Source organism: Watersipora subatra, chromosome 1 (assembly GCF_963576615.1).
Source record: "Watersipora subatra chromosome 1, tzWatSuba1.1, whole genome shotgun sequence".
Classification (NCBI taxonomy): Eukaryota; Metazoa; Bryozoa; class Gymnolaemata; order Cheilostomatida; family Watersiporidae; genus Watersipora; species Watersipora subatra.
Window position 1 is genome coordinate 76,377,330 of NC_088708.1, and position 11,856 is coordinate 76,389,185.

The window sequence follows — 11,856 nt, forward strand, 5'->3', positions numbered from 1 at the left end:
ATGTCTAATGCTACAAATCGTGAGGTAGTCATCTGTCTAGTTTATCAGTGAATGTCTACTGAATTGCTCGGTAATAACGCTCTCACCTCCGGATACATCTACTATAAAGTAGTCTCACAAAACTCTTAGAGCAGTATGTTTGCTGTTGCACTTGTAGTTGCAGCAGATTCAAAGCGAAATGATTGCGGAGCAAAGCAGACAAGAAGCACTCACTTTAGCTGTCGAAGGATTGTCAGCAGAGTCCATTCTTGGTTTCATAAATTATTTCAAAGAACTTTTGCTCCTCAATGTAAGCCAAATATTATTTGTCATTTTGTTACTTATGCCAGCTTTAAGGGATTGTTACAGTTTTGTCAGTTCAATCTTTACTATAATAAGAGCCGTGTCTGTTCGTCTGCCCAAAGTCGTGGTTGGAAGTTGAGAAAAAATTGCATCATACAAGATTTGAACTTGGACATAAATAGATCACTTGACAGTCAGTTGACAAAGTATACATTTACTTCAACCATCGAGTGCTTAGGTGTACAACTATTTACATGTATACAGTAGGTAGCTTATACGTGTTCCAGGTCACCTTAACATAACAGGTAGTCTAATCACTAGCTGTATACAGCTTGTCATTCCTTTGTAACGCACCAGAGAAATAATTGTTTTATGTAAAAACCTAGCGCAGTCAGTTATATGACAGAGTAGTTTGGTTGATTAACATATTGCTTGTGTGGCGTAGCGCTCTGGTACCTGACATGGCTCGGACTGGTGACTATCTGCTACTTGTACAATATCCTCTCCATCATATTGAGGACAACCTTCCAGCCTGAGGGTTACTATTCGAAGAGCAACTACCACATCTGGATGGCGGTTGACTATCTCTGCGACCTCGTTTACCTTATTGACCTGCTGGTCATCAAACCCAGACTACAGTTTATTCAAAATGGACTTGCACAGGTCAGTCTTCCTTCGATTTTTTCCTAATTAAAATTGTAAAAATAGATGTAAAAAGATCCAAGGATGCATAATCTGAACAATTACTACAACTGAGTTTATCTTTCTTGTTGATTTAAAATAATTTCTTCTTTGACATCAAAAATTTATTTGGTTCATTACAAATGCTAAAGTCAAAACACTGTTAAACAAGTTGAAACTTAGAGAGATGCTTGTAATTTAAAAAAAATTACTTGGTCTGTTTTCCTACGAAGTTAGAGACCTTACGCTAATAGATATGGTGATTCAAGTACAGTTCTGTAAGCCAGCTTCCTGTATTATTCCCTTGTTAATTAGGTGTTTGCTTAGCTGGGTAAAAGAGCTGCATAAAAGGCTAGCTAGTAACAATGCTTTATTAATTTCTCTTTTTAATGAAATGACACCAATTTGGTTTTTTAGAAGTTTACGCAAAATTCGTTTTCATCTTAGAAATATTTGATGAATTTTCGTAGTAAGTAGATGTTAAGCATGTGTACGTAAAAGTAAGCAACATGCTATTATTGATATCAATAATAAGCGTTGATACTCAAGAAACACAAACAACATAGATCAGCCAATCTGCTGCCAAAGATGAGCAAGCATTTAAATCTGCTCGCTGTTGCTTCTCCTTTTTAGTAGAAAATGAATATTTCCTGTTTCACCCAGTGCAAGTTGCGCAGCTAGTAATAATGGTAAACAACAGCAGCTTCATTCAATACTTCAACACACGGCGATTTAAGAAAAAGAATTATTGAGTGAGAAGTGAATTATAAGAGTGAGAAGTAAGAATACAATAAATGAAGAAGACATAAACTTACTTCGTAACACTCAGGGGGTGATAATTTCATGTAAGATTTCTTCGCTAGTTAAGAACAACTTGTCTAAACTAAGTTTGCTAGATTTTCTAATCAACAGCTACCATTCTTATCCCAAGACCCACGCACTGTTGATGCATGTACTTTTGTAAGAGATTTCTTATCCTCTATTGTAACAACTCAAGCCTATTCTAGTTCAAGCTAGTTCGCCTATGAGTTTGAAAGGAGTAATTTTTCTATTTTTGTTAAAAGAGAGAGAACAACTTCAAATAGCTTTGTGAAAACTCTCAAATAATCTAATGCGGTATATAATGAACTTCTCTTGATGATAAATATGTCTCCAAAAACTTGCTCGAGCTTTGCATTTGTTTTCAAACAGTAAGATATATATTATCATTCCATTTTCGAAACTTAATCTAACTCTTAAACAGCCAGTTGTTGATGCCTCAGTAGACACTAGTTAGTTCTAGTTCTGTAATTCAAGCACAGTTATTCAGATAAGTTTCGTTACATATTTAGTACATTTTTGATTTTTCTACTCTATCTTTAATTTTATATACATGGATCACCTACACTATTTTTGAAAAATAAATAAAAATATTAATACTTTATATTGTTTAAAGATCAAATACATTACAAGATTTGCGTCATTGAACCTCAATTGCAAATGAGAAAGTTCTGTTTTCAATTATGTATTCTCTGAGTTTATACAACTAGAAAACCAGAGTAGAACAAAGCAGTACCAAGAGAATTGCGCTCTGTTTCAGACAAACCTACGGAACACGATGAAAAATTATGTGAAAAGTTCAGCATTCAAACTGGACTTGCTGAGTCTGGTGCCTTTAGACTTTTTCTACATTTATACGGGTGTCTTAAAAGCGGCCCCTCTTCTCCGTCTCCCCAGGTATCTCAAGGTAAAAAATTTCCTTGATTGTTTGATGGCTATAAATAATGTTAAGAATATTGTTATTGATGACTAGAATGTTGTTAAGCACAACTACTTATGCAAATAGAATACTGGTTCCAGATAACTACATAAAGCTGAGGAACAAGTCCTATACAACCATATATTAGTTTAACATCATACAAATAGAATATAACCAGAGCAGCTGATTATGAGCATTGGTATTGGATAGAGAAGTCTGACAGAGCTCGGCTCATCTGTCGCAAGCGACACATAAATGACCTTCGGGTACAACAGTTGTTACAGCCATCTATTCCTATACTTAATATCACAACAGATAACTGTTCTGTCATCAATGCCGCTTGTTTTATTTGCTATGATAGGACAGGTCTGACCAATGATAGCCGTAATATAGAATAAGAATAAACACAACTTGCCAATAGCAGAGCAACTAGTTATTTGTTAGCAAAAATATTCTTCATATAATTGCTAATGCCCTTGTTATTATTATAAAATTAGATGTGGAAGTCCAGAGAAAGTGAATGTAGACTAATTTTTAAATAGTTTAGTTTTTAGTTTAGTTTTTAATTCGATTTAATTGATACAAATGCTGATAGAAAAATATGTTTTCCATAGCAGCTCAATACTTCAATATTCATAGCCGAACTCCTCTGATGCCAAACTCGCACACATTGATATTACCTATAGTAAAAACTTGGGATGATTGTTGAGGAACATATTGTACAGGTAATAGTTACCTGCAGAAGACCGTGTTTACCATTATTTAGAGGTGAGTGGTCGTGACTCACTTCATGAAATTCAATTACTTTATTTTTGCCCTTAATGATAATCTTAATCTATAGAATCTAAGGGTTTGTTTGTTGTTTGTTGATTGGTCGGTTATTCGTATGTCCAATTATAGCGATAAAGTTTTAGGAACGGGAAAAACTGTTTCGTATTTCAATTGAATTTGGAAACCCTGGTTTTGCAGACAGTCGTACTATCCAATACGCTACACGGCCTACTTGCCGTATTATGGAATAATTGTGCACATACTTGTTACACCTGCCAATCTTTTATGGCGATCAGTTAAAATACGCAAGTTTCACACTTCTGTAGCATGCGAACTACTAACAAAATATGAGCCCAGATATCCCCAGAATGCTATGAATATATGCATTATACATATATTCATAGCATAATACTAGTTGAACACCTGGCATTGCACGAGTGATAACATAATTGCTCAATGAATTTGACTAACTTAAGCTAGTAACTTGAGCTAGTCTAAATCTTTACTATAATAAGAGCCGTGTCCGTTTGTCTGAAGAGAGCTTGTGCTTATAATCATTGCGTTATCCGTAATAATCTCTCACACAATCATGACCTTCAAGCGTGCTGAAGTAACCAATAGTATTATTTTTGGATGTGCTGCATAAGTGTATGTGCACAATTATTTCACAGTATGGCAAGGATAGTGTAGTGGTTAGCTTGCCTGTCTGCAAAACCGTTTGTTCCAAGTTCAATTCCAGTGCGAAGTGGATTTGTCGTTCCTAGATTTTTATTGCTATCACTGGACACACAAATGGCAGATGATAAATAAACACTGAGATTTAAAATATTTTATTAATAAACACTGAGATTTAAAATATGTTATTAATAAACACTGAGATTTAAAATATTTTATTAATAAACACTGAGATTTAAAATATGTTATTAATAAACACTGAGATTTAAAACATGTTATTCATAAACACTGAGATTTAAAATATGTTATTAATAAACACTGAGATTTAAAACATGTTATTAATAAACACTGAGATTTAAAATATTTTATTAATAAACACTGAGATTTAAAATATTTTATTAATAAACACTGAAATTTAAAATATGTTATTTTAAATCTCAGGGATAAAGATGGTCATTAAAAATACACTTTCTGTATAAATGATGTTTATTACTCGTGCAACGCCGGGAATTCAGCAAATCTATAAATAAAAGCTGCGTAAATAAATGACATGTAGTGAGAGCATTAGCAAGAGGTCTAGCTAAAACTAGCATGTAGGGAGTGTATTTGCTGGAGACCCAGCTACATGTATAGCTAGCATGTAGCAGGAATGTGCGTATGTAGTGTGTTGATATGTGTAATTGTATGTAGTGAGATGTTTGTTAAAGAATCAGATGTAAACTGCTTACCATAAGGTAGATGTAGTTGCTAACTACCTTGCTATAAACAGTGTGTAGTGGGGTGGTTGCATTGCTATAAACAGTGTGTAGTGGGGTGGTTGCATTGCTATAAACAGTGTGTAGTGGGGTGGTTGCATTGCTATAAACAGTGTGTAGTGGGGTGGTTGCAATAGACCAGAAAATATTAGCCAAAAATGGATCAAACTAGATTAGATTAGGTTACACTACAATAAATTTAGACAAAATTAGAATTAATTCAATTAGAGTAGAATAGATTAGACCATACTAAACTAAAGACTGCATCAGTCTAGACTACACTGAAATAGACATGATTAGAGTATATGGATTACAATAAGGCGCCTTAGTTTAGATCAGATTACGATTTGATAGGACAAAGTTAATTAGAAGAGATTATAATTTACCAAAATAGCCTTAATTACTTTGGACCAGGTTAGAGCAAAGTAAAATAATTTAGAGTATTAAAATTAACTTGAGAAAACTCAAAGCAACAGATTAGATAATATAATGCTAGAACGTGATAGGGCATGGGCTGAGGTCCTAGGTATACCTGGCCTGCAAAAGATTTTTGCTTGCTTTTAGTTGAAGACTGCTTGGGAGTTCTTTGATAGATGTGACCAGATTTCACGGAGTGGCTATGTAGTGAGAGTTATCCGCACAATGATTTACATGCTCTTCTTGATACATGTGGAGACTTGTGGCTACTACGCCATCTCCTATTATGAGGGAATCGGCTCCAATCAATGGGTATTTCAGGGTGAAGGCATTGCGTAAGTATTGCTTATCACTTCTTTTTATCTTAACAAATATGTTGATGTTGGTGGAAATGCATGAAACTAATTCGAACCAATTTACAGTTTCTTGCGCGAGCTTCACAGCTACTTTTAGAGAATTTTGGTTTTACCATTTTGCCTATGCACTGGGAATAATACATGCAGTAACAGCGTGTTATGACTCATAATACAAGTGTGTTCTTAGATACATGTTTAGATACACAAAAGTACAATCTTTGGTTTGAAGCTGATATCACTGCTGATCCGATTTACTCAGGTATATACGATGTTTTTACCTTGCCACCAAAACTGCCACGTCTATTGGAAATAACCCAAAGCCTACCAATCAGCTGGAGTACATGTTTATGACTGTCTATTGGCTATCAGGAGTGTTTGTATTTGCACTTCTCATTGGTCAGGTAAGGATGCATTGTTGGTTTATTGTTCTAGTAAATCAATATTTTCCATTCACTCAAGAAATACAGTATTTGCAAGTTTAGACACGGTAATTATGGTGTCCTGAAATTGAACCAAACTAGATGTGACCTCAATAGAACTGAACACAGTAGATGTGACCCCAATAAAACTGAACACAGTAGATGTGACCTCAATAGAACTGAACACAGTAGATGTGACCCCAATAAAATTGAACACAGTAGATGTGACCTCAATAGAACTGAACACAGTAGATGTGACTTCATTGGAACTGAACCCGGTGCATGTGACCTCAATTTAACTGAACACAGTAGATGGATTTCAGCACAGCTGAATCCAATATTGATTGCATTCTTACTGAATACAATACATATGGACAGTTTTGGCTGGTCTCATGCAGGTCCGTGACATATTCGAGTCTGCCAACTCAGTCAAGAGCAACTACCAAAAAGCGCAAGACTCGACTTTACAGTATCTCCAGAATCTCAATGTGCCAAAGCCCTTACAACACAGAGTCAGAGACTGGTTCAACTACAACTGGGAACAGCAAAAAACTCTGAGTATCTCATTCAGAATGTGCTCTTCATCTTTCTGTTAAACAGTCACACAACAGATAATGTTAATTGCATGCATCTCAATGTTGATTAAATTACTAAATAACTACCATGGACCATTATTCTGATATTATTTTCATAGATGAAAACCTTCTGGTCGATGTGCTGCCGACTAAGATGAAAACCGATCTCTTCCTTTCTGTTCACATGGAAACCCTTGAGCAAGTCAGTCTTTTTAAGGTGGGTTTACATCATCGGGTGATGCTTTTCTGTGCAATATATTGAATGATGTTTAGACAGGGTTAAAGATCTATTGCTAATGAGGCTATCCTCCTGTAATACCAGTAGTCGATTATCTGCTCACACAATATTCCATGTTGAAGCCGGCTGAAGAAAAACTGGTATTTCAAGGTGCTAATGCAGGGTGCTATTTAAAAGGGTATTTATCATACGGTGCAAAGTTGAATCGCCTTATTATGCTACAGAATGTGGAAAGAAGTCTCTTATCTGACCTTATACTGAAACTCATACCCATCATATTTCTGCCTGGAGATATTATTTGTCGAAAAGGCGAGGTAGGCACTGCGATGTACATTATTATGCATGGAGAGGTCGAGGTGGTTGATGATGATGGCGGAACCCTTGCTAATCTTCCCAAAGGCCATGTCTTTGGTGAAATAAGGTACGCATATTGGAGATGTGCAAAACTTATCCTAACTTACAGACTTCAAAAAATGGTTGTTAACAATTGTTTCCTTTACAGTAGATATTTGGTATAACAATGATTCGATTTGTTGTATGTAAAAGTGACTTAGTGTTGTAATGGTTGGCGTGTACCCTTACAACACTTGTAAATAGCATATCCTATGTGAGCACACCGTGTAATAGTAACATGCTATTCGCTATTTCAGCCTCATAGGATTGAATGGTGGGAATCGTCGCACAGCTACTGTGAGGTCTAAAGGCTACTCCAGTCTTTTCCTTTTATCCAAATATGACTTTGATGCGGCCATGAAAGACTACCCTGTGGCTTACGCCCAACTCCGAGCAAGAGCCCAGTATGTGATAATCAATGTCTTAGCATCACTCTCTAATTGATGAAACATGGAAATCAAATATTAACTTGGTGTTAATGAAATTAGTGACAAGTTTTGAGTTTTATTTAGATAGGCAAGCAGCGGTGGTGGTGATACATTTCTAACAGCTTGTAGAAAATTTTGATTCAAAATGCCTGTATGTTTTCAGTTGAGACTGCCTTCAATGATTATATTAAGCATTGCGACTGATTTGATTTTTGTCATCTCATTAATTTTTTTTTAATTTATAAGGAAGCTACTAAAAAGGCCTCCAGCAAAACGCAACAGCTTTGATACCAGTGTGAAGACCATAACAGAAGCACCTGTCTCTCTCACTCCACAGGTGAGAGGCTTTGGCATTGTGCCAAAGCAATAACAATGATTTATTCTTATTTGGTAAACAAAAAGGATATTATGTTGCTTTTGCTTGTGATATAAGTGAATAATCATAGAACGTCAGCATAATTATAGGTGCCATAATGGCAATTTCTATTCTATTAGGCCTCTGCCAACATGAAATTTACTGATAGCCTAGCAACTTCCACAGCTACATGTATATTGGTATAAATTTTATGGGCAACACAGACTTTAATCTCTGCTATCAACATGCAAACTAGCAAGCATGCCACTTGTAAAGAAGTTGCGCTCATAACTGCCCCTTTTCTGTAGATGAGCGAAAAAGAGTTCCATTCAAAAAACAGGCTTGATGTTTCCTGCTTCACATGTCATTAATGACTCATTCGCATTCACTATTGCACACCCGAGGGCCAAAATCTTGACTGTGGAGCTTAGTTAGACCGTTGTACTAAGCTTCACATCTTTACCTCTTTGATTTGGCTAAATATATGTCAACTAGCTGAATGTCCAGCATCGCCCGGATAATAAAATAGTTTTAGCACAGAACATTTATTTTTCTTCCATATGTACAACGTTTACCATTCTAACTTTGAAATGAAGGTGTTTGTTTATTTCTGTGTACTGTGTTTACTCTGTGCAATTCATGCTGTACCGGCTGCAGTGTCTCCTACAGCTCTACACAGATCACAATAGTCTTGCTGCCAATGTAAGTTTAAGCATTTTTCTTCTGGCCAATAGTTCTAACATAATGCTACCTAATGTGTTTAGCGCGAAGCCATGGAAGATTGGCATGTGCCATGAGTATGTGCACAATTTATTCTATAGTATAGCCAGTTACAGTGTAGTAAATAAATACCTGTCTGCAGAATTGAAGGTTCCAAGTTCAAATCCAGTACATCGTGAATTTTTCATTCTTAAAACTCTGTTGCTATAACTGGATACATGAACAGACAAACCCACAAAAGACAAACTTTGAGATTTATATAGATGGCTACAGATTTGAACACCTCACTTGACATGAAGATGATGTTAAAGGCGTGTGATGTGATAAAACTGGAGGCGAAACTGCTTGTCAAACTTTACAACAAAGCTTTCAAATCAATTAACACCAGCACATGGAGCAACAAGGATGTTACAGCAGTGAAACTGATAACAAAACTGCTAGATCAGCAAGGATTGGAGGCATTAATGAGAACTACAGAGAGTACAACAAAGGATACTTTGTTGCCATCAAGTCTTTTGAAATACATGCAGTCTAATAATGGTTGCATGCAGCTGCACAATATCTCTATTCAACTTTATCAAGAAAGGTATATCCATGAAGCAGATGAGGACTTGCAAAGAACATTAAACCTCCAAATGGTGAACATGAAAATATTTTGTGCTAAGCATTATTCCTCAACCAGTTTCCAATTCTTCAGCTAAAGCTGCTCATTGTGCAAGATTGTGTAAGACAGGTTGAGTTCCAGAGGCAAGGCACCTCTTTGCAACATTCGAGTTACCAATAAGAATTAGTAAACAAAAAATGTCTCATGACATGATTTTTAACGGCAGTTAAAACATCTCAGTGTATTCTCACTAGTTCTGTGTTCCCACGCTTCATCAGTTAACACTCATGCTGCCATTATAACCACTTCTGTTATTTTGCTAAAACATTTATCTGTAAACTCAAGGTTTATAAAGTAGGCATCAATCATCGCAACAGTATAAAATCGCTTTCAAAGGAGTACATAAAAGTAGTAGTTAATATTAATGTAGTAATATTGTTATGCTAAACACAGTCAATATTCATACTTCAAGTATATTAGTTTGCTACGGTTATTAAGTGAGCTTCTTGCAATTGGCTTGTGCGAATGCATCTGATCATTTTTTAAAACATTAAATATCAGTGTGAGGTGTTTGTGCCACATCGATATGATACGAATTTACTTTTGCATGCGGATTACTAGAAAGGAAGGGTGACACAGCTATTCACAGTGTCTGATGCAATAGAATTGGAAAAGAAACCCAAAGATGTAGAGAATGCTGTACAAATAATGCCAACTCCTAAAGGTTTGTTTTGATGCTGACCACTAGAACTCAATCTCTTCAGTTTTTATCTTCATGATAAGGATGCAAGTTGGTGAAATGCACTTTGTGAGGTTTTGTGAAACAACTGTACTGCCAAAGTAAATATGATAGCTATCAGCCTTTTATTAAGGATATGAATTGTAATTACTATAATCCAATGCATGCTTGAAACTTTGCTTGTCTGTCCAAAATCTGGTGTTAGAATTATAATGTAGCATCTCAATTGCCTAGATAAGAGCATGGGTGGATGAGTATAAACACTTTTCATTTCAGAGCACGGTTCTATAACAGTTGCTGATGTTAGACCAACCCATAACCTTACGCACAGCCACAAGCTAATGAAAAACACCTCTCACTGTCTCTCTAAAGACACAACTACGCCACTTAATTCTGACAGCTCCAAAGCTACAGGCATTAGTCCAAAATCACTTGTTGCCAAGTTAACAAAAGTGCAGGATACATCCCTTTAAAACATTTTCATGTATTTATATATTTTTGTAAGGTGACTTTATGCACAATTGTTTTATTTGTTTTTCTCCTATTCCTTCTTTACTCATGATGCTGACATTTTGATGTCAACCAGAATGCAGTGGCATCGGCACATTTTAGAAGTCAATATTGTGGCAATATCTACACTCATTTTACTAGTGACATAAAATCTCGTAGCATAAGACTTGACCAACTCTTGCTGTAAAGCTACAAACACATGTTTTTGTTGTTCACTGATAACCTGGTTATTAATAGCGTGTAGTCAAGGGTGCAAATAAAAGTTTGTAAATTATATTCATAATATCAGGCTATGTTAGTATAGGGTTTTGCAACCAATGCATAATGATTTGATAAAAAATTAAAGTTACAGCTATCACTTCTTTATAACATGTCCCAAGTCATATTTGCCACGTATACATTTCAAGCGCACACCAGGTAAATCTTGTACGTTTCCTGGTCGAACTAAGACCACGCTGTGTTCCTGTAAATTATGACCCTCGCCTGGTATATAAGCTATAGCTTCACGTCCAGTTGACAAACGCACACGAACACACTTTCTGTTAGCAGAGTTAGGCTTCTTTGGTTTTTTTACAAATGCTTTAAGCACTACACCTTTAAGTTGAGGTCTACCATCTGTGGGTCGTGGCTTTTTCCTCTTTCTAATATATGGTCCAGATATGTGCATCTGTTTTAAGGTAGCCATAGATCTGGACGGCATCTCATATGAAACTGCAGACACAGAATATAAGCTTTATCATAGTTTATGCTCTTACATACATCTAGTAAACTAATGGCAAATTCAATATCATTTTCAATATTAAGTTTACCTGTTTCTCTATAAATTAACCTACAAAAAACCTGTGCTTAGGGAAAAAGTTTTTATAAGCCAGGTGTATCTTTCGTGCACATCCTAAAATTGACTGCAAAAATATTTCCTTTAAAATAATAAATAGTTTGTTTAAACATGACCCAATTTCAATCAAAATTTGTAGCAGACGAGCATCAGATCTGCAAATAAAATTAAAGAAGTCAAAAACTCATAACAACTAGCAATGGATTGCAATAATTGTCTATCTTCTTATGTATAAATAACCAGTCGCATGTATTTCGTGTTTCCCTCAACTATACTTTGGTGTGCATGACAAGAATGTAAGTATAATCAAGCTATATTTTAATAAACTAGAAAACAAAATGCCTACCTTTTCCGACTATACTTTC

The 11,856-nt window shown here is 35.6% G+C and overlaps 1 protein-coding gene across 1 annotated transcript; it reads left to right on the forward strand.

Moving 5' to 3' along the window:
* On the forward strand, positions 1-11,010 carry LOC137391607 (cyclic nucleotide-gated channel beta-1-like). Its single transcript, XM_068078124.1, has 13 exons — positions 1-19; positions 158-289; positions 728-945; positions 2,543-2,689; positions 5,467-5,654; positions 5,935-6,076; positions 6,493-6,652; positions 6,789-6,886; positions 7,132-7,328; positions 7,558-7,704; positions 7,975-8,065; positions 10,029-10,131; positions 10,423-11,010. Exons 1-13 carry the CDS (start codon positions 1-3, stop codon positions 10,617-10,619), a joined length of 1,839 nt encoding a protein of 612 aa, XP_067934225.1. The 3' UTR covers positions 10,620-11,010.
* The last annotated feature ends 846 nt before the right edge of the window (positions 11,011-11,856 follow it).